This window comes from Leiobunum rupestre, chromosome 5, assembly GCF_980474605.1.
Source record: "Leiobunum rupestre chromosome 5, qqLeiRupe1.1.hap1, whole genome shotgun sequence".
NCBI lineage: Eukaryota > Metazoa > Arthropoda > Arachnida > Opiliones > Sclerosomatidae > Leiobunum > Leiobunum rupestre.
Window position 1 is genome coordinate 55699764 of NC_143388.1, and position 24504 is coordinate 55724267.

At 32.9% G+C, this 24504-nt stretch overlaps 1 protein-coding gene across 5 annotated transcripts; it reads right to left on the minus strand.

Moving 5' to 3' along the window:
* Positions 1-270: 270 nt before the first annotated feature.
* LOC149945332 (uncharacterized) lies at positions 271-23378 on the minus strand. Of its 5 annotated transcripts, XM_090174386.1 has the most exons (16): positions 23080-23099; positions 22705-22882; positions 22525-22612; positions 22407-22465; positions 16953-17070; positions 15551-15908; positions 13994-14366; positions 9530-9729; positions 8624-8868; positions 6830-6976; positions 5309-5370; positions 4743-4881; positions 4480-4515; positions 3977-4291; positions 1419-3514; positions 272-609 (listed from the first exon to the last, which is right to left on the minus strand). In XM_090174386.1, the coding sequence occupies exons 5-15, from the start codon at positions 16969-16971 to the stop codon at positions 1422-1424; spliced, it is 3987 nt and encodes a 1328-aa protein (XP_090030512.1). In that variant the 5' UTR covers positions 16972-17070; positions 22407-22465; positions 22525-22612; positions 22705-22882; positions 23080-23099; the 3' UTR covers positions 272-609; positions 1419-1421. The 5 variants fall into 5 exon arrangements, with proteins under 5 accessions (XP_090030511.1, XP_090030512.1, XP_090030513.1 ...); XM_090174387.1 differs by lacking the exons at positions 22525-22612; positions 22705-22882 and having other exon boundaries at positions 23080-23094; XM_090174388.1 differs by lacking the exons at positions 22407-22465; positions 22525-22612; positions 22705-22882 and having other exon boundaries at positions 23080-23378.
* Positions 23379-24504: the final 1126 nt, after the last annotated feature.

Genomic DNA, 24504 nt, shown 5'->3' on the forward strand with positions numbered 1-24504 from the left:
TTCCACAAATCATCGCAACATAGTCACTCTCCTTAACTGAAAATACAAATTCTTGTCCATGAACAGACAATTTGGATTTTAATATAATTATTATAAAACTTGCGAGTCATTTGAATGGGTTACTTGACTATATGCCATATACACTTAGCCATATAATTTAAATGATTGTCTTGTGTTATTTATTCGTGCTTTATTAGAATATACCAATACAGTATATTTTGTAAAACAGCTCATAGTAAAATGGATTAATTCCAATGGCAGAGATTGTAGCATTTGATGAATTAACTCTTCATACTAATGTCAATTATATACCTTCTAAAGTTTAGGAAGCTGTAAAAGTCCTCAATTACATGATTACAAAGTTAATATAATTTTTGATGAGTTAAAACATTTTTTTAATGTAGATCTTATTCCATGATGCACCATAGGAAAAGAATCAAGTCAATTACTTAATTATATTTCTGTATTTAGTGTGAAAAATTATACAGCTTTTCTAATTCTTTATCTATATCTAATTTGTAAAACTCCACCCGACATAAATGGGTCCACAAAAATACATTCCAAAGAATTTCATTAATACAACAGGTTCCAATATAATCATCGCAATACCTAAAAAAAAATGGTTAAATCATTAAGATAATCATTTTAATAAGTGCAAAAGAGACTACAATACAGGTACAGCATAGCTATCACGTTTTAATTTATCCGATTGTTTAATATTTTTCAAAAAAATATCCGTCATGGTAATTTAATCCCATTAGGTATCAATAATAAACCAAGTGACTACCAAGTCTGCTATCAATTAAAAGAATTGACCTTAACTTGGCACTTCATTTTCACCTCAAGTTCAATCCCATAAAAATAAATTTATATTATCTTTTATCTCACAATTTTGTCGAGGCCTTATTGAGGCATTCCATTCATATACATTTAAAATTTTTTTACTTTCCAAATAAAGCACAAAACCTTCTAGTGGTTAAGAAAGTTCAGATAAAACATATTATTGAAATTTATGAGAAATTTAACCGAACAATAATTTTTTCCATACAATTAGTGGTTTTAAGCACTTTTAAACTTTTTTTGGCTGTGTATTTTAGAAGTAGCATTAACTGTCTATAAGTGTTTTTTCCATAATTTCAAATTTAATGTCGATTTAAAAAAAGTATATTTATATTCATTTAAGTTTATCAAATGGTATGACGTTTTTGCTTGATATGGCATTTTATATAAAACTTAAGAATTTTTTCATAATATTAAAAAGTGTAGGACAAAAAATCAAGAATCTCGATAATAAATAAAGTGGTCATAATTTTGGTAGAATATATTCGAAAACTTAAGTACCACTCCAAAACTAAGCTTATCAATCTCAGTCTAAAGGTTTCGGTACACAGCAATTTTTTGAACTCGTTAATTTTTACCTTTTAGTTATGAAACATCTTCATAATGTCAGAAACCTGATGTGCACCATTGGGCATGCAACTAATGCTGGCTTGTGTAACAGGAAAACTTGTGTCCATTCTGTCTGACTGACTTACAGAAGTATCCATTAATGTTGTCTTGATATCCCTTATTCTTGCACTTGCGTCTAAAGGACGTCCCAAAACCATAGGTGTAGATATGGTTCGCAACAAACCAGAATGAAGAAAATTCCCTTGGGGCTCTACCAATTTACCAGGTTCATTTACCTTTCCCGTATTTATCATAACTTGTTGGTTAGCTGCTAAAAGGTTATTTTCAAAAATATCGCTACCCAACATGGGTAAATTGTTGTGCTCAGGTTTGTTTTGAGCTAGACCTGTTGCACCATTTGGTATAATATTTGTGGAAAAAATGTTCTCGGAGTTAAGAAACTGTGTTTCTACTGCATTCAATACTGGTAGAGTGCGAGGTATATTGTTATTTAGTGCCATGGGTAGTATAGAAGAGTTATCCATTACATGCATGTTTGTTTGTGTAGGTACAAACACTGGATTGGTCACCATAGGCGTTGTCTCAATCATGCGAGAATCTTCTCTTTTGCATACTATATTTGGGACAGAGATATCCATATTTTCAATACCAGTACCAACATCATTTCTCGTTACACTGGTGTTAGTGAAAGAGATTGAGGTTGCATTTGAAGGTAGAGACGAAACTGGCGAAAAAGTATCTGCATTGGTCACTGGTGTTGAGGAATGCACTTGGAAATCAGTCCCAAAAATGTTCTTCATGCAAGCATTGGTATTATTAAAAGTAGTATCCATCTGAGATGGAAAATTACTTGTCGCAATGGTAGGCATGTTTGGTGGAGTTAAACTAGACTGGTTATTATTTTTTATTGATTCAGGAGACTCTTTAAAGAAAAAATTGTTTTCTAGTTTTGGCACTGGAGGAATACTGTCAGAAAATACAGATGTAGCAGCTGGCCACAATGTTTTATTGTTTATTTCTGGAACGATGATTGGAGATTTGATGGCCCCTTGAATTAAATTTGTATCTTGCAACTGAAACTGCATACGAGGACTCTTGTTGCTCTCTTGCTGCAGTAATCTTCCTTCTTCGAGTCGTTTCTGTTCTAACTGATGTTGTACTTGTTGCAGTTCCTGCATATGCTCTTGTTGAAGTCTTTCTAAGCCATTTTGCAGTTGATGACCTTGACACACTTTCTGTTCCAGTTTCTGAAGTTCTTGTTGGAACTGCTGCTCTTGTTGGATTTGTTGAAGACCATTTTCTAGTTGCTGTTTTTCTGCTGGACTTAGTTTCTGTTCAAAATCCAAATGTAGGTTTCCCTGCTCTATGGCTCGAAATGCCTGTTCTTGCTGAAGATTTATGTGATTCTGAATACTTTGTTGGATCTGTTGTTGTTGTTGAATTTCTAAACTGAGTTGCCTATCTTGAAATTTCTCTTGAAAATTGTGGCGTACCTGTTGTATTATTTGTTGACTCATCTCACGCTCTCTCTCCAACTGTTGTTCTTTTTGAAGTTCTTGTACTTGGGACTGAATAACCCCGTTCATTTCTTGGTGTTGAATTTGATGAACTTGAGATTGAAGTACTTGATTCATTTGATCTTGCTGTATTTTCTGTTGATGTTGCATTAAATTCTGTTCAAATTCAGTCTGTAAATTACGATGCATCTGTTCTTGTTGAATTTGATGTTGCAAATTGTTGAACTGTTGTTGGTTCATATTTTGAATGTTCTGTTGTGTAATACCCGTTTGATTTGACAAAGAATCGTCAAAACGCCCCATACTTTTCAACACTTTTGGCTGAGGTTCACTGGAACTATGTGGTTCATTTGATATTTGACTTAATAATGGCTTCTTATCATGAAATAATGTACTTTGAACATCATTGGAAACAGTTTGAGAAGTAATACTTGTAACAGGTAATTGCTGATTTTCTTGTTGAACCAATAGTTTTTTCAACACAAATGACTCATCAGCTGCAGTTGTGACAGTATTAGAGGGTTGTGGTACCACTATAACATTCATAGTTTGAGATTGTACTCCAAGAGATGTTTCAGCATTCCCTACTTAAAGTAAAGTAATTACTAGCACCCAAAAAAAATATCAAAATAAATGAAATATTTGTAACTAGTAAATTTTATCTAGATTTGAGTAAGAAATTATAAGTTAATAGGAACCACCTATGGACTGAAAAGGGATAATAAAGCTAAACCCTAAACAAATTTGAAGAAATTTAAAAACTTTTTAATAGCTCATACTGATAGGTCTTTGAGCGAACAAAAAGACGCGCAACTCTGACCAAATAGATTTCTTCAAATTTGTTTAGGGTTTAGCTTTATTATCCCTTTTCATAATGGACTAATCTACTTATTCGCTAATTTTATAAGAAATTATTATCAACCATTTATTTAACATCCAATATAATATGCAATACTAATTTCTAAATGATTGACACTTGATTTTTAACAAGAATGGCCTTAATATTCTATTACTAAATAGATAGATAAATACAATTTTACTTAACTTACTTGGATTTTCATTAATGCAATTTTCCATTGGTTGTGTAACCAACGGTTCTGGTTTTTGTATAACTGTTGGTATTACTGGTGCTGACGTAACTACTGGCAGAATCTGACTTTGTCCATTTGGTAAGTTACTTCCAGGCAAAATGATGAATACTTTAGGTTGTGACGGTTCACTACCTTCAGCCTTAACAACCTTCGCTCCAGGAATAACTTTTAAATCTTCAGGTTTATACACATTACTCGTATCAATTGGTGATGTGCGAACCTTCATTAATGGTGGAATAGTCTGATGGTTTTGTACAGCTGAACCAAGTAATCCTATTACGAAATAAACACTTAAAAAGGACACACGCTTGTTAAGGGTTCAGACACTTAAAAATTTTTGGGGAAAATATAAAAATCTTTGTTTTTGCTTATATGGAACCACTAAATAAATCTTAAAATCCATTATGCAAAAATAGCAAGTATCTGATCCCTTTGTTCTTAACAAAGATAAAAACACTTACGTGACTCAATGTTGTTTCCCATGAAAACATTTGTTACTGCAAATAAAGAACATCAGCAAGAATTTAAAGTTCTGTTAATTAACATTAATTTAAATATTTTCCATTTCAAGTTAAAACTATTAAAAGATGTAAAAATTTCAATGTATGTTTAAATACATTAAGACTGAAAAATGTTGAGGAGACTAACAATAATAAGATAAAGCACGATAGGCAACAGTTCTTTGTTTACATTTGTAGGTTTAAGATATAAATGTTATGCTTACACTGAGTGTCAACAGGATGAAATGTAAGGAAATGAGGTTCACTTTTCTTCCCACCACTCTGTACAAAAAACTTCACCCTTATATTTGATTTTAAGGTTGATGCTTTATCATAGGGTGGTATTTTGCAAATTAAATGATTCTGAAAATATAAGTCAAAAGTCAGAAATTGCAATATCAACATTTAAGTAAGCGATCTCAGTATTCTTTAACCGGTGGTTCAACTACCTATATTTGCTCTTTCACAAGTAAAAATGTTTAAGAATGCTGATCGATCTAGTACCAGTAAATTTTGTACTAAATCATGTAAAAATATAAAGTCATAATAACATTGCATGCAAAGACGTCTGTTAAGTTGGGGAAGTTATAAATTAAAACTACTTAAGAAGCACTTAAATTTTAAATGTCAGTCATATTATAGACAAGAAAAAAGTCCTTTGTTAAACCCTACAAATTTCGGTAGCGCTGCTGACCATTTTCAGTTAATGTTAAACACTACCTTATCTGTCTAAATCAATAGGTAAATGAAAGAATAATAAGTTTGGTTGATGTTATTGCAAGAATATTACCGGTTGTAAATAGTCTTTGTCAGGTATCACAATTTCTTGCCAACCAATTGCACTTTTTGGTCCTGAAAGGAAATTTAAATAAAAATATTTATATGCAGGAAAATAAAAAATTTGAAAAACGGCCAGGGTTGGCACTTTTTTGATTTTTATAAAATAAAATATTTTTTTTATTTCATTGATTTTTATACAATTTATGGCTCTTCCATTAACGGAAATTTTACTTTCATCAGTTAGGTAATCTTGAATTAAAATGAAATCTTAATTAAATTTACTATTTAATATTTTAGTTTGCTCATATTTTCCATGTATTTTAATTTTTTAAGAACAAATTTTTATTCCCCAATGAGATACCTTGTGATTAAAAAAATCACGATTTAAATCAGCCATGCAACCCTACAAAAAAAGCATTTCTATATTTATCTTATGTCTAACTTCAATGACATAACCAAATGTTTGAACATTTTAGTTAAGGTATTAACGTATCACAAAAAAATTTAACTTTTTTTTGGTTCGAGTTTGTTAAATTTGACCTAGGAATATGAATGAACCGTATCCTGGAATGGAAAGCTGTATTCCAACTACACGGGCTCCCTGTCGCACCTACAGTAACGTAGCTTGAGCTAAAACTTTAACCTAAGTAGCGCCATCTTACGGCAGGCAGTGTTACTAGATTAACATATATGCCTATAAACCTAATTTTGTCTGCTAGACATTCGAAATAAGAAGTATTAATGGGTTTTTCTTTGGTTCAGTAATGGAAACTGATTTTAATTAGTGGAGGAAGCTGAATGTTTGGTTATAGCAGAAAAATATTGTAATATATTTAAACAACATATATTTGCCATTAGAAACAAAAACACATGGCATGCCAACAACTAGCTGACGAAAATATTTTCTTAAGTTCCAACTATTTCCGCTAGATGTCTATATTGTATTAAGTTCAATGGTTTAATGTTGCCAAACCTACCTACCCAGTCTACCCCATAATTTCCAGGCCTAGATTTGACAATCGTTTAAATATTTTGAGTAGGCTTTATATAAATTTAGGTTATAAAATTAATGAATATGTAAGGAACGAGGTCCGGCCTGGGGTAGCCTTGAGGAGTGAGAGCGTTCTGACTGTTAGCTGCCTGCCTGCCCTTTGACTACCTATATGTAGTAAAATTAAAGGAATTTGTTTTGATATAACTCCGGCAAAACATTATTTCTATAATATTATAAGCGAGTAAAATTAGTTCCTTACAAATATAATGACTAAATTTTCTATTAGTTTTCTAACAGGGTGGCTGGAAGACGGGCCAATTCTCTCACAACCTACTCGTGAATCAAACTTATTTGGTTAGTTTTAGATTATGTATTTCAAAAATTTTAATATAACTAATTACAATGTTTAGCGTTAACTTCTTTCGGTGTTAAAATAATTTATTTATAAAGCTTTCAACTTTCAACACCACAAATAATCATACATTCAAAACCCAATGTCTTAAATGGTTTAATATAGCTTGAATACATTGAACTTACCTCTAATACTCATATCCGTCACATCCTGAAACACCACTTTAGAATCCTTTGTGAAGTTTTTACCAATTATGAACAAATCTGATCCTCCATTACAATGGCAATCTGTAAGAGACTGACGACAGATCTCTGGAATACCTTGTGGTTGAGCTACAAATATTATGTGATTAATGACGTAAAGTGTTTAAAATGTAAATATGGCATTGATACATATAATATCATATGAAGAATAATGGCCTTAAGTATGACTTGGGTAATTTTTATTATTCTATCCTTTACTGACAATGAAGTAAAAAATATCAAAATGGTGCCATAATCAGTAACCAGTTTGTGGACTATATAATACCAGATGTGTATTTGCCTAGCGCCAGCGATCAAACACTGCTGTCATCGATATTTTCTATGGAACTGCCGAGCAATTTACTTTTTGGCTGCCAAATATTATTGGAGCTTTTCTACATAACTTTATATTTTATTCTTTTAAAACATTTTTGAATTTATTTTTAAAATTTTCAAAGGGGAAGAAATTTTTACACCTTCGCTGCTGAAAAGATCAACGAAGCCAACGATTTTTTAAAACCGCGCGCCATGTCACATCTGGGTGATTTTTGATAAACACTGCCACCGACCCAAATCAAATTGGTGCTATTCTCTATGCCTACACTCACTTTGAGGCTAAAACTTACCAAATTTCAAATACTTCCAAAATGAAGATTTTATTCGGTAAAATAACCAATTATTGAAACAGAGCTCAAATTTTATTTAAAAGACTTACTTCATCTGTAGCAATAATGTTTTCAAATTTTGAGGTTTAAATGTGTTTTAATGAGTCAATCTACATTTTCCGAGCATTATTATACTGTCTGACTTTTAATTTGGCTGATCAATAGAAAAACAAACGTGCAAGAAATAAAAAATTTAAAGATTATGGATTTTTTTAAAGGTGGTAGAAAAAATGCAGTGATAGATTAAGTGTCATACAATTGGTTGTTATATTACTTAATTGTGATAAGTGACGACTACTGAAATTCAAAAAGATCAAACAATTGTTGCAATGCAAAGCCAAAATTGTTATAGTTAAATATTGTAAAATGTGCCCGATCCGAGGGGCTAACCACTTCTTTAAATTTTGTACACCGATTACGCCGGATTACGCTTAGATTAGCACTGCCAAAGGCAGGGACTTCAAAGATTACGCGTAATCCCATTAGTACAGTCAAAGGTACGGCTCTGTACACCGATTACAAGGACTGATCAGCCCCTCGGCCCGATCTACCAATACTTCCATAAAATGAGAAAAAATCTTAAACTGCCGTATTCACATTGTACATGTAGTTGTCAATTACTAATAGACAATTTTCATCTATGAATGTGTTATTAATACATTCCATGAATTTCAAAAACGTTAATAGTGAGTGTAGAGCAGCGGTTCCCAATTTTTTGTTGCTATGGAACCCTAAATTATCCACCTAATTCTGGCGGAACCCCAACTCATTTTTTTACTTATCTTAAAAGATTCTTGACACAAACAAAGATGGCCACGCTGCGAATTCTTGGAACCCCTGTGACCCTTTTGGGAACCGCTGGTGTAGAGAACGGATGGCTGGCTTGCCTCGCATGAAGGACTGCGCCACCACCCTCCTACGCAATATAACCCAGCAACCAGAATTACTTTAAAAAGTTGTTAGCAGACAGCCTATGATGGTGCCTTGGATATTAGCCTAGCTGATTTATTTTTCAAATCATAGCCCTTGAGAGTGATTAAAACCGTTTGTAAATGTTAAAAAAAATACTTACTACAAAGAATTGAACCAGATAAGACCTGAAGGATGACTACCTTGTCTCGAACGGCATCTTCCGATAATGATGTCCCACTAACACTTGGTATAATAACTCTAAATGCGAGCCTACATTTTGTGCTTCTCTTTTTAAATGCTTTTAGTGCTGATGGGGTTTTATAGAGAGTAACACATTCTTCCAAATGCTTTACTCTTTGTTCAACATCAACATTTCTTTCTTTCAGAATTCCAACGCAGTCCACTCTGGTAATGAAAAAAAACTAATTTTACTAGAAGAATTATGTTATATAAATCGACGCTAGTAAATGTGAAACTTTTGAGTAAGGTACCCCTTACCAAAAAATAAGTTGGATTTCAGTTTGTATTTAGTTTGTATACACATTATTAGTTGATATTGAGTTGGTATTAAGTAGGCTCAAGTTGTCAGCATATTTCAAGTTACTATTAAAGGGGTAATAAGTTGTTATTCAGTTGGTAGGAAAATACTGCTTTTGCTAAGTTTATAATTAGTTGGTTTTTAGTAGTCAGGAAATTACATAATATTTTTAAGTTGGATTTTAGATGTTTCCCTAGTAGGATTTAAGTTGCTTTTAAGTAGTTAAATGTAAATGTTGATTCTGGTTTAGTTGGAAATAAGTTGATTAATAAAGAGGATTTAAGTTATTTTTAAGTAGGCATATGTCCCAAATACAAACCGAAAACCAAGTTGAAATACAAGTTGTCCTAAGTAGTTTTTAGCCAACTTATTTTTTGGTAAGGGGTGATTTTATTAACCTAAAAATAGTTGAGTTTTTAACTATAAGAAATTTTAACATATCTACAATTATAAAATATTACTATACAGAAATTATGAAAGAGACAAGTTGCCAGATCAAATGAAAGTTCAACAGCAATGATTGCTTACATTATTGACGATGATTGCTGAGGACAGAGCTCCATTTCTATGACAACACAACCTTGAATTATCTTTTGATGGCATGGCGGTGAATTTTTATTACAAACTCTGCTTGCTTGGTAAAAGAGATGCGGTGCTGTATTGTTTCCATTATCTGCAGCAATGAAAACCTGCAATATTGCAGGCTGCTCACCCCTGTATCCAAACAACTAGAAATTAAAAATAATTACAAAATGATTATTATGTACAGTAAGCAAAACGTATATTAGAAATGTACAGTAAGCAATGTGTATAATAGGGATGTAGAGTAAGCAAAATATGTTTATTAGAAGTATAATTCTATAATATTTGTCTATAAGTCTCTTTAGGAACTATTTTACCGAGAGTCATATAGGGAAAATAATTGCTAAATGAAGAAAGAGAGAGAGTTGATGCAAAATGCTCTTGAATAGCCCTATAGGTCTGAAAACATTTTGCATGTAAAGAATAGGAAGTGTCATAACTACAGGGTTTTTTTATTTTCGTATACTATTTCCAACTTTAAATAATATAAATTATAAATGTCTTATGTTTAGCTCTGCTAAATAAAGATTCTAGAGACTAGATATCATCTGCTAAATAGATTGCTTCTCTTCTTACTTTGTCAGGTAGTAGTTTGTACCAACGTTAAAAATGCCTTTCGGCACAAAACTTGCTCCAGAATGGAATGAAGTAAAAACTATTGAAGAATGTCCATCAAAGGTTATGTGCATTCATTGTGAGGATTTAATAAGTTCTAAAATTGAGAGAGTAAAAACACATCTAACAAAATGTGTAAAGTTTAATCCTACTGATACCATTGTGCAAAACTGAACCAAAGGACTGGTAGAAGTACCAAGTACTAAGTTTCAAACCAGTTAACTTTGTAAAGATTGTACCTCATTATAATCCAGTCTAAGATATATATTAAAGGGGTCATTGCACATTGAATAAGTTGGTTTTTCATTTAAAATCTGAGATTATAAAATGGTTTTTTTCTGACATATGGGTTTTAGGTGGGTGAACCCCTGCATAATTATGGCGCTGCAAATGTAATCCATTTCGTGGATGCATTGTTTTCATCACCATCAACACCCATGTGTTTATTTTATATTATTTTCATCCCAGGTACATGGTGTTTTGCTTTGTGATCTGTGACATGCAACAATAACCCTAACATAGCTATGCCGTATGCCTGCTGTGCTATGAGCAAGCACCAAATTCTTTAAATAAGAGACAGCAGAGCTTCAACAGACTAACTCAAGTTCATGAGGCACAGTTTAAAAGATGATAATTAAATGAAGTTATTGAATACTAGAGGGATAGGATTCCTCTTAAATCTCAGTTTACAAATTTCACAAAATAATTAACACAGCTGAAGACAAAGCAAGCATAATTTCTTTTGGAAAAAGTGTAGAATATCATAATGTAAAGTTCCAAAAAAACTGCAGATCTTTTTTAACTAAAGCTATAATAATATTAATTAATAATTTTGCTAAATAAATTTTCCAATTATAAAAATGCAGTCCCTGGAATAAAAATTATATTTTTAAATGAAACAAGTTAGCATGAACTAATGTGAGAAATCAATGATAATATACTACACCAGATAAGTATTTGATTAAAGCAGCTCCAATTCAGTCACGTATACCATTTTTTTAACAAAATAAAACAAATGAACTCTGGTCTAGATAACTGAGACTGCTAGACAAAAGTACATTCACCTCAAACATTTCTATTATGATAAATGTTAAAGCATTTCAAGGGGCCCTTTTTCGTGAATTTTATCTCTATTACTATCAGAAACACAAAACACAGCATTGTCCCCCTTACCAAAAAATAAGTTGGCTTTTAGTTTGTATTTAGTTGGTTTACACATTTTAGTTGGTATTAGGTTGGTTTTAAGTTGTCAGTATGGTTTTAGTTGGTAATAATTAAGTTGTTTTTATGTATGGTTTTAGTTAGTATTTAGTTGGTATTTGTCCCAAATACAAACTTAAAACCAAGTTCCTAGACCACTTAATTTTTGGTAAGAGCCATTTACACAAATTTGAAAATAGAGCCTGTAAGTAAAATAAATCAGGTGCCCTAACTGATCAAGTTAATTAATATAATTGAATCGATACAGGACAAACACCGGAAGCAATTTAAGTTAATTTGAAAAAGCCTGTTGGTTTAAAGGGTAGTCGGGTAGCGATAATTTTTAACATTGTAAAGTTATCAGAAACTATTCATTTGATGTTAAAGATAATAGATGTTTCTATAAAACATTGAATGTTCCATGTTCGTTTTTATGACGTCACTTGTCATAGCTAATTTAGAGAGAAGTGAAGAGAAGCACATTGTGAAAAACTAAATGAAAAGAGACTTAAAACGGTTTTAAAATTCACAATTTATTTATTTAAAAATCCAACGTTTCGGAGGAACTCTTCCTCCTTCTTCAGGGATTTTTACAAGTCTGACAGTATAATGGTAAAATTTTGGGACGAAAAAACATTTATGCGCTTTATACATATAGTGGCTACTGTTCTTTAGCCGCGAGCGTTTTCTCCCGAAGGTGAGTCGACCGTCGAAGGGTTATATGAGCAACGGGCTCGATATCTTCATTTGCGCGCGAGGCTACTATTGTCGGAATGGGGGAATCTGCGAGAGGAGGAATTGGTTTGTTGTGTGGGAGAGGGTGAGGACCATAAAAACATTTAAAAAGTGGAGATAAAGTGGATAAGTTAAAGGGACCATCGTCATGGTTTAAACATTGTGCAGATTTATTTTTTTAAATTTCGATAGATTCGCGTACATTAAAATGAGTTTTCTGTACTTTAGGTTTAGCTAGTATGTCTATTGAGTCCCACCTAGCATTATGGCCAAAAACACGAAGGTTAGCGAACACCTTCGTGTTTTTGGCCATAACGAAGATATCAAGCCCATTGCTCATATAACACTTCGACGGTCAACTCGCCTTCGGGAAAAAAAGCTTGCGGCTAAAGAAAAGTAGCCACTATATGTATAAAGCGCATAAATGTTTTTTCGTCCCAAAATTTTACCATTATACTGTCAGACTTGTAAAAATCCCTGAAGGAGGAAGAGTTCCTCCGAAACGTTGGATTTTTAAATAAATAAATTGTGAATTTTAAAACCGTTTTAAGTCTCTTTTCATTTATTTTAGAGAGCACAAAATGGATTTGAGAGAAACTAGGAAATACCTGTGCATATGAAAAAGCTAGCACCCAGAAAGTAAAATATAACTAGTGACATTTACAGAGTCATTTCTAATTTTTTTAATTCATTTTAGGGATATGGCTATTAGGTTTTAATAAATTATAAGGTTTAGGGTCAATTTGTCATGGAAATTAGGGTACAGGTCAATTAAGGATAAACGCATTTGACACTAAACCTAATGTGTCGAATGTAAATTACACCTTTGACAGTATGTTTAATTTAAATTACACCTTTGACAGTATGTTTAATTTAAATTACACCTTTTAGAGTATGTTTAATTTAAATTACACATTTTACAGTATGTTTAATTTAAATTGCCTCTATTCCCAAGTGTTTAATTAAATTGCCCCTATTCCCACGTGTTTAATTAAATTGCCCCTATTCCCACGTGTTTAATTAAATTGCCCCTATTCCCAAGTGTTTAATTTAATTGCCCCTATTCCCAAGTGTTTAATTTAATTGCCCCTATTCCCAAGTGTTTAATTTAATTGCCCCTATTCCCAAGTGTTTAATTAAATTGCTCCTATTCCCAAGTGTTTAATTAAATTGCCCCTATTCCCGTGTTTAATTAAATTGCCCCTATTCCCACGTGTTTAATTAAATTGTCCCTATTCCCACGTGTTTAATTTAAATTGCCCCTATTCCCACGTGTTTAATTTAAATTACACCTATTCCCACGTGTTTAATTTAAATTACACCTATTCCCACGTGATTAATTTAAATTACACCTATTCCCACGTGTTTAATTTAAATTACACCTATTCCCACGTGATTAATTTAAATTACACCTATTCCCACGTGATTAATTTAAATTAAGACCTATTCCAACGTGTTTAGTTTAAATTAGACCTATTCCAACGTGTTTTATTTAAATTAGACCTATTCCAACGTGTTTAATTTAAATTAGACCTATTCCGACGTGCTTAATTTAAAATGTCTTTTCCCTTGAGTGTTTAATTTAAAATAACCATTTCCCCATGTGATCAATTTAAAATACATCTTTTCCCATGTGTGTTTAATTTAAATTAAAATAATAAATGTGCTCATGTAAATTTTCAATTCTTAATATGAAAATAATGAGAAAAGAAGCAGCCCCTAAAGTTGGTTTACCTCTACCAAATTTGAAACAGAATTTACCTGATTATAATATGGAAAAAGACTAAAATAAAATTTAAGAAGTTATGAGCACCATCGTGAATTCAGGACAATCTATGTTATATCGAGTACAGCACTTACTTTGAGAGATGGAAATCCATTCCCAGATCGATCTTTAACAGCACCCCTGCTTCCCTCAGTCATGTAACGAGCTCTGTGTTGACTTTCAGGTTGGTTGACTATTTTAAGTTCCAAGCTCTCGCACTTATTAGAATATTGATTGTACAGTGAGAAATCGTACTTAGACTTTGAACACAAACTTTCATCACCCAGCTGAAATGAACTCGAGCTATTGCCAGAACATAAACTCTCCACCAGCGAAAGTTTAAAACTAGATGAGTGGTCGTCCGATATTGCACTTTTATTTTCCTCAGATGCCATGTTTAATTCAGTCTTTAAGTCTTTTAAAGTCATGTTATCTAGTGCAGTTGATGATTCTGACCCAGATGCATTTCTGAAAAATGAACAAATGGGTTGTTTTTAACCAGGTTACGATGTGTATGAGAGTGGTGTCTGTAAGCCAACAGCTCCCTACACTAAATAACCTCAACAAGTTGTTATGGAAAGGGGAAACTGAAGAACTGAGGGGGGAAAACCCTTTCATCCAGTGAAGAGAGAACTTGCAAAATCCAGTTTTCACCCAGTGGCACAAGTTGGGTTTTTAAACTTCTTTGGGGGGAAACAGTTTACCACTAGCATTAACTCTAACGCTAACTATTAATTGCTTTAAGACCTCTGCAAGTTTTCTTGAAAAGAGGAAACTTATGTGCTCGAAGGAAAACCCTTTAATATATGTAGAGAAATTGCGAACTCTACTAGCCCCTCTTAATCTCGGTACTGTCTAAATAACAATAAATGTTTCAACCCAGGCTTATAATAGCTAGGTATGGTAATTAGGTAGAGATGAGATGAAATTGAAAATGAGGAAATATAAAAGTTGTGGACTAGAAAGAGTACAGTTTAACAAAATAACTTCTTTTCTCCAACAGCTAATGAAAATTTTCTGCAACCAGTGAACAACTTAATTACATAAAAAACAAAAAGGCACGAAGCATAATAGTACAGTAGAAAGGGCACAGAAACAATTCAAGCTCCCTGGTAACTAATTTGTGCTACCACTTAAGGATTGTGAACCTGATTTTCTATCTTACAGTACCGAAAATTCAGAGGCCATATTTTCCCCAGGGATTTTTTCTAGAATAAACTAAAACTAACTCCTATTGTTGCGAGGTATTAAATAACTTTATAATAATTTTTCTTATAGCGGTGTCATTTGCCTTTCTTCCACACATTATATTTTTACTGAGAGCGATTTCGATAATGACCATGGATATTGGTGTGCTTTGATCCTGACTAAGTAATTGAACTTAATATTTGTCTCATTGTTATAGTGAGTGTGTTGGCAGCGAACCAAGGAGTGGTCATTTCTTTTAAAAGGGATTGAATTGTGAGAGTAACAGAGGCGTACCAACCAGAGCGCTAAGCTAGCTATCACTCCTATCTTTAATGTCCAATTTTAAATTTTTTTGGTATATAGGGGCCGCCATTTTTAATCTTTTTAACAGGGCGCCGTATACCCATGCTACACCACCTGAGCCAAAGGTTAAGTTACATATTTTATTTAAACATAGGACTAACTTTATAATTGCTTTCAATAATGCCTGAACAGCACAAAGATCATCAGATTTCTTTTTGGTATGTTCATGATCTGGATCATCATTAGTTGTATCTGAGGTTTCTTCATCATTTAAGCATGTTGACGAAGAGATGCCACTGCATGTATTTGACGTAGAAGGAATGTCAAGACTACCATAGTTAGTTACACGAGGCACTTTGAAATGAGGTGGTTGCCTTTGAAGAGAATGCTGAGAGAACACCGAAACCTCGTCCATGGAAGTTATGTTTGAAGAATCACACAAACTGTGCATTGTGTGGTGCTGATCATCTAAACCAGAGTCGCAGCTACCATTACTAGATTCAGAAGAAAGGGTAGCATCTGAAATATATATTAAAAATAGTGTGGTATAAGTATGGTATACAATTTTTAAAAATTCTATATTATCAATATCACTAGGAACAACATAAAAAAGTATTCAAAGATCAACAAAATTTGCAAACAAAATAAATCAATAAAGTGTAAGACCTGAAGAGTTAACAGAATACAACACCAATTTACCAAACTATAATTTACAAGTAATTTAAATTATAGGTTTTTCGAACCCAGAAAAAGAAATGAATGAGCCATAATATTATGAGTTAGTTGTTTACTACAAATTTCTTGGTCAGCTTGAAGTTAGAGGCAATTTTGATAGTACAATTTTTCTCATATGGTTATTAACTATTAACTCTGTTAACTTAAACGAAAAGAGAAAAAAAAACTCTTCATTAACACCTGCAACCAAATTTCCTACAAAGGATGCAGTGCTTTGCTTTTTTGCAAGCAAACAGGCCTTTTTTTCAACTAAATAAATATCACACTAAGGGCAGAAAGTTAAATAAAAGTGGTAAGATTGTAAAAATAAATCTTATCTGTTGCATCTATTTAGTTAAGATATCATTCCCAACCCCTGGAATTGAACATGGGAACCCTTTTGAAGTGGGAACTTCCATCAAAGAAAATCTAAATTACCAAAAATAATCACGACAAAAGGACTCTGCCTTTAGCTACTAGAGGCGAACAGCACAGTGTAACTCTTCACATTATAAATAGTAACAAATATTTAAAATGGTGGACAGTTATTTGAAGTGTTATGGTTAAACAGGAACGCAATTATTGAAAACATTCAGTCCAAATTTCAGGTAGGTTCTCGATCTCCTGTCTGTACCTTGCGATAACCTATTCAATCAATCATGTTCTGTCATTTATCCAGTTGGAATCAATTAGTGAAGTTAAAACCTACCTATGGCTCTCAAAAATTGACTGACAAAAATTTCAGCTAGCTAGGGCATAAAGCTATTAAGCTAGAATAACAATTAGGATTAAATTATATAATTTCCATAACCAATAATAGTTTGAAAAGACTAAGAACATGGTACTTACTTAATTTTAAGGCAGACATGGTTTAACATATACTTCCTTCAATGATAATTTTTCAACATGTCCCAACTAAACACTTAAAAACAGTGTAGAGGTTTAAAGAACGAATGTGAACATGTACCTTAAGTGAAAACAAAAATACAGGGAAAAATTAGTTACAAACAACAATTTAGAAACCAGCTATGGCAAAAGCATTTAAGAAATGGGTTTTAATGCTAAATTTATCACAAAAAATGGGAAATATTAAAGTATACACAAAAAAAAACAAACTAACAAAGAGAAGAAACTTCAACAGTCTTATCTATAGACCTAAGTCAACAAAAAACCAGTAAACAAAATACAGCACAGAAATATGCTGCATACTGCTAGATCAAAGTTTATTAACTGATATGTTCCTGGTATCTGCTTATCATGATAGTTTGAAAGACTGATGCTACACATTTTTATTGATTTCCAAGAAAGGTCAATAAAATTGTGCCCTGATATCAGTTTGTCTGAATTGATTTGGGCTAAAAATACAACTATAGCCACTTCTTAAGTGTACTTATAAAAATTAAACAAATGATAATGAAGTGATCAATTTCTATTTCAACACATATCCAAATGAAATATTTAAAATACATACAAGTATCAATTCTTTTGAGTAAAATGTATACAAAATAATTTTTTGAGATATTTAATTAAATATTATATAATTATATATAATAATTATTTATTTCTTAGTGATTATATTATTTATATATTTAATTATGCATTTCAAGAAATGTAATAAAAGAAATGTGTAAAAGTCATTTTCTCCCATTTCTACATATTTTTATTATTATAGTTATTGTTGTTGTTTATTATTGTTATTATTTTCACTATTAATAATGAGTGGGGAGAAGGGCTAAAGATATGCCCATTCGCACACTCAACCAGTGGTCCATTGTGCAACAAAATTTAATATCCGGCATGTTACAGAAATCAGAGGTTTCCACTGATGCATACCAAGATGCTCAAATCTTAGGGCCGCGTAATAATCGCACCTACAAAATACATGAGAGGAGGTTTCCTCAACCTGACAAGCCCTACAGATTGGATCACCATTGATTCCAATAATCAAGTAAAGATGTCCTTTAAGTGGACTGTTAGTAGGCCAACTACCAAATCTATAGCCTGCCTTTGGCCATCCCGGGCATCTCAAGCCAAAGCTTGAGTTGAAGGTCGGTCATAGAATTTGAGATAAGGCTGCGCACTATGCTAGAGGGGATAGGAACATCAGGTTCAGGACCAAAGAACCCAGCCTCTGCCCCTTTCTTGGCCAAGATATCGGCCTACTCATTACCATAGAACCCCTGATGGTCAGAAACCCAATAGAGCTGAACTTTATTGTTGGTGCCCTTACCAAAAAATAAGTTGGTTTTTAGTTGGTATTTAGTTGGTATTCACATTTAAGTTGATATTAAGTTGGTTTTAAGTGGTCAGCATATTTCAGTAAACTAGTTAAGTTGGTAATAAGTGGGTTTTAAGTTGGTGGGAAAATGCCTTTTTCTTTAAGTTGGTATTTAGTTGGTTTTTAGTGGTCAGAAAATTACATATTATTTTTTAAGTTGGTTATAAGTTGGTTCTTCAATTCTGATAAGTGGTCTTTACTAAGTAACATTTTAAGTAAGTTTTAAGTTGGCTTTAAGTGGTCTTTATTAAGTAACATTTTAAGTAAGTTTTTAGTTGGTTTTAAGTTGGTGTTAAGTTGTTTTTAAGTAGGTTTTTAGTTGGTATTTGTCTCAAATACAAACTTAAAACCAACTTAAATAGTTCTTAGACCACTTATTTTTTGGTAAGGGATGCCTAGCTCCAAGAGGAGATTCAAACAGCTATAGACCAGTTTAGAAGAAATCTTTAACTGGTTGAGAGCCTTGCATTTCTAAATAACTAGAAAAGTATATTCTGTATATGTTTTAGAAGAAAATGAGGAAATCCTCAAGAATTTTTTTAAATTTTCAATAAAAAAATATTTGATAAAAAAATGATTTTAATATTTGTTGACAATTTAGTGCAATTTTTTTTTAGCGTCGCGAGTCCAACTAACCTACCCAAAGTGAAATAGTTGCCTACCATATCCAACCTAACCCAACCCAATTTTTTTATCAAACTTCCGGCGAACCCTGATTTTTTTTAAATATTTTATTTGAAATATTCGGACCAAAATCATAGGAAAAACTTTATAATTGGAGCAGAACCAGTTAACTATAATTGTACTGTGTGCTTCTTTAAGAGAGATAAGTTATTTCGCTTAGATTGTTGGTCCATACTGAATCGGGCATATTCCAAAGGCTCTTTCACCAATACCTTCGCTTGTCTCTTAAAACAAAATTTTATTTGTATGATTTATTTTATGCATGATCCTAACAAATAAGATTTAGACCTTATTCAGGGGGATCTTATGATACACATATTACTTAATTATTAAGTTAAAATATGAAATACTCAAAAAATTGATAAGTTCAAGATTAATAAAAAAATAAATAGCTCTATTGATTAATTAATTAATTAAAGGTTATTTAAAAAGACATTGATAAGGTTTAATGATTGTGAAAGTCAGAAGTGACTAACCCTTACCAAAAAATAAGTTGGATTTCAGTTTGTATACACATTATTAGTTGATACTGAGTTGGTATTAAGTAGGCTCAAGTTGTCAGCATATTTCAAGTTACTATTAAAGGGGTAATAAGTTGTTATTCAGTTTATAATTAGTTGGTTTTTAGTAGTCAGGAAATTACATAATATTTTTAAGTTGGTTTTTAGATGTTTCCCTAGTAGGATTTAAGTTGCTTTTAAGTAGTTAAATGTAAATGTTGATTCTGGTTTAGTTGGAAATAAGTTGATTAATAAAGAGGATTTAAGTTATTTTTAAGTAGGCATTTGTCCCAAATACAAACTGAAAACCAAGTTGAAATACAAGTTGTTCTAAGTGGTTTCTAGCCAACTTATTTTTTGGTAAGGGAACATACACAAACAAGAAACTTAAATAAGATAATTAAATCAGATATCGTGAAATTTTTTAAGTGAGCGATTCAAACAGATCCCTTACCAAAAAATAAGTTGGTTTTTAGTTGGTATTAACATTTAAGTTGATATTAAGTGGTCAGCATATTTCAGTAAACTAGTTAAGATGGTAATAAGTATAACGATTTCAACCGATGTCGGTCAAAAAATTGTTAAATTACCGTAAATTTTGGTTTAAATATGCACGACAGACAAAAGTCACCCTAATTCTTAGTTTAAAACCCCCGGGTTTGAACTATAGACCGCAAACCTGGCGCCATCTATAGTTCAAACCAGGTAAATTATTCAAGGTCAAGAAAGACCACCAGCGTTTATCAACCCCCCCCCCCCTATTCTCTTTTATGTTTTAAGTCAACACGGGGGCGATATATAAAGCCGTGCCGGTTATATTTTTAGAGAATTAAGTTTGAAAAGTCTCGAGAGGCTGGCTGACTGCCGAGCGGGACCAGTAAGAGAGAGCCCGGGGCTACAAGTACAGTAGAGTCGCTGATGTGTTTCAAGTGTGATTTATAAACTGTAATACCAGTGTTGTGTTGGTGCGCGGACGAAGTAATCAAGACGAAACTTGAAGCCAAATGTAAGACTTATTTCAATTAATTTCGTACAATTTCTAGATAATTGGACTTGTAAGTCAAATGTATATTAGTAATTAAGTAATTATCCAAGTGGGGTATTAAAGTTTAAATTGATGATAACCTTTATTGTAGTTAAGGTCTAAAGACCAAATAAAAGCTCTTATTTCATTGAACCTTGGACTGTGTTGTTTTTCACTCATCTCCACAATTCATTAGCACGGTTATCCCGAACAATATAAATTTCGATGTAACGGCGGACGAGTACAGTCTCGTTAATTTATTTGCGCGGGAGTGGCGAATTTTGAAGAACTGTAGATCCCTCCTACTAAAATCGGCACGATTTCCTAAAATTTTCGCCCAAATCGAAAGCAGTCGTTATATAAGTTGGTGGGAAAATGCCTTTTTCTTTAAGTTGGTATTTAGTTGGTTTTTAGTGGTCAGAAAATTACATATTATTTTATAAGTTTTAAGTTGGCTTTAAGTGGTCTTTATTAAGTAACATTTTAAGTAAGGTTTTAGTTGGTTTTAAGTTGGTGTTAAGTTGTTTTTAAGTAGGTTTTTAAGTAGGTTTTTAGTTGGTATTTTTCTCAAACACAAACTTAACTACAAACTTAAAACCAACTTAAATAGTTCTTAGACAAAATGGCGCCAGGGGCAAGCTACAATTTTGCCCCCCCCCCCCCCTAATATAATAATATAGACCAATTTTGATGCCCCTATACCCTATTGAGCGGACGGCGCCCAGCCCTAGCTACGGCGCTGGGTAAGGGATTCGCAATTTCAAAATTGTTTAGTTTAAAGTAACCCTTACCAAAAAATATGTTGGTTTTTAGTTGGTATTCACATTTAAGTTGATATTAAGTTGGTTTTAAGTGGTCAGCATATTTCAGTCAGTGTTCCTAAAATGTCACTTTTTTCGAATATAGGCCATGTCACTGGTAAATAGTGACAAATAATGGCAAATTTGACAAATAATGGCATATAGTGACAAATAATGGCAGTTAATGACAAATAATGGCAGTTAATGACAAATAGGGAAAAAAAATATTTTTTTACTCTTAGAACACTTTATTTGCTAGAACTTTTAGCAATGAACAAAATGAAAGGTTTAATTTTTTTTTAAATGTTTCAATCATCTGCCAAACATTTTATATATTTATGCGAAAAATATACAAAATATCCCAATTATTCGCAACCCCGCATACTATAATTACAAAAATAGCCTAAAATGTTTTTATGGTATTTCATATGAAAATTTTATTAGTATTTTTACTTTTTCTATTATTTGCCAGTATATGTCAATTTGTCACTAAAAATCATTATTTGCCATAACACTTTTTGCCACAATAAATGTCAGGTGGTATTTACCACCCCGGAACACTGATTTCAGTAAACTAGTTAAGTTGGTAATAAGTTGTTTTAAGTGGTCTTTATTAAGTAACATTTTAAGTAAGTTTTAAGTTGGCTTTAAGTGGTCTTTATTAAGTAACATTTTATGTAAGTTTTTAGTTGGCTTTAAGTGGTCTTTATTAAGTAACATTTTAAGTAAGTTTTTAGTTGGTTTTAAGTTGGTGTTAAGTTGTTTTTAAGTAGGTTTTTAGTTGGTATTTGTCTCAAATACAAACTTAAAACCAACTTAAATAGTTCTTAGACCACTTATTTTTTGGTAAGGGAAGTAAAATGCCACGTGACTTTTTACTGAAAACAAATTAAAAATCTGTGATTAAGTAGGTTCCACACCTAGTCAGTAAATTCTACTTCATAAGGACCAATAACAAGAGGGGCAGAAAAGTACTGGATTTAACTTTCCGTGGTTGTTTCCTACTTAAAAACTTACTGTCTTCTCTACCCCTGTCCACACAGATGGATCTTAGAAACAGAGATATTTCAGTATCCCTAAAAAATAAACCACACTTACAATCATCCCTCTACTGGCGAAAAAATAGGTTACTCACTTCGTGCAAGCGCGAAAGTATCACACAGAACACTCTCGTTAGGTAGAGTCCTCTGTTGGCATTCGCCTGTCAATTTTTAAGCAGTCTTCTTGAAAAGAAATAGTAATATCTTTAATAGCTATGAGGTACCATAGCTTACATTCAAGATTCAATTTTAAGCATGGTCGCTGCTTGTGATACCTTCGCACTTGCGCAGTGGCTGTTACACCTATTTCTTCCGATAGAGGAATAAGAAAAACCATAGCGCGCTTGCTGGGGAAATTCGGTGTAAGCAAAACGTCCCCGTGTTATATAGTCCAAGGAGGGATATTCCTCAAACAAGCAAAAATTTCAAGTGCCCTTTTTAAAGTTAGCTTTCCTGTAAAACCACGTGAAAAAACCCTAGAAGTGTACCATGATATAATATATATTTATTTGATAAAGAAAAGGAATGAGAAAAGTCACAAGTGTGGGAAAAATAGAAATATAGTTCACACACAGAAAGAGCATTTCACCTAGTAGTTGAAGAAATTTGGCCACTAATAACTTAAAAATATTCCTTAATTAAATTCTTACTGGCGAATGTAGTAGTGTCCACTTGTAAACTCCGAGACAGAAAATTAGAAACCATTCGAAAACACTCTGTTAAATTTTCGTGTCATTCTCACAAATATTAAAAGTAAAAATTTGAAATTGAAATTAAATAGATGGAGCAGGTAGATAGACCAGTCCTAGGCTTAGGGCTAAGAACGTGACTCTTCTCTCACTTCACTTGAGCACGGCCAACTTGCCTCGATTGAAGTTCATTCGATTGTTTACAAAAATTCTCAAGGACAAATCTAGTCTAGGTGGCGTAACGGCGCTAGCTTCTCCGAGCAGAAAGGGAGTTATAAATTAAGCACCCAATAGCTGAAAACTATTCGTGAGTTCTGAACCGTTAAGAGAACGGCCTAGGACTGAGCTGTGACGTCACGCAAAAGTTCTGGGGCGTGATTCTACTCTTATCGTTAGGAGTTAACGAAAGAAAATTTTCGTTGGCTCCATTGAAATTATATTAGCTAACGAATAATTATTTTCGTTAAGTAGCTAACGATAAGAGTAGAATCACGCCCCTGGATAGTTCAGAACTTTTGTACGAATAGTTGTGATTCAAATTAGGATCGTACGATTTGACGTACGCAGCCCGATGTGCAGACGAATTTTAGAGATTTCAACCTTGAGTTCCGGCCAGTACTTGCTCTTGAGCAGGTACCATTTAGAACGGTTCAACAAGAGGTTCTTGTCTGCCAATAGTTTGCATTTGGGTAGTTCTAGAATTTTTTTGCCGAATAGTGCGCATGGGGACTGGTTGAACGGTTCAGAACTCACGAATAGTTTTCAGCTAATATGTCCAAGCTGGAGAACTGAGACTCGTGGGGCTGACGATGACAATAGGGTAAGAAGACCCGTTACGAAACTAGTACGATTTAAACGCCATCTATCCTCCCAGGTCTCAATCTATCCTCCCAGGTCTCAATCTACTCTCAGCATTCTGCCATTTCAATTCTTTAGTTGTATAGATGGCGCTTAAACCGTATATGCCCGGTATTTTGTTCTCCTTGAATGTACCCACATTGTTGGCCCTCTGGAGTCTCGGTCAGGGTTGGACATAAAGTACTAGTCACGGCATTTCACTGGTAAAATAAATGGTCTGACTACTAAAATTAATCGAAATCTGGGGGCTCACTAGTCAATTTGAATAGTGAAAAATGTAACTAAATGTTCATAAATAATGGCGAATATGGCAAATCATAAATTAATTCATCATTCATCAATCAAAAAATCACATCATGTAACACAAGTGATAATAAATTCCTATTTTAATTCTGACGAGTAAAGCAAAAGGTTGGCTGTCCTTGTTTTTATACCCCCACTAGTCAGTGACAACTAAAATAAATTAAGGCTCACTAGTCAGGCTTACTACTAAAAAAAATTATCCTTGTGTCCAACCCTGGTCTCGGT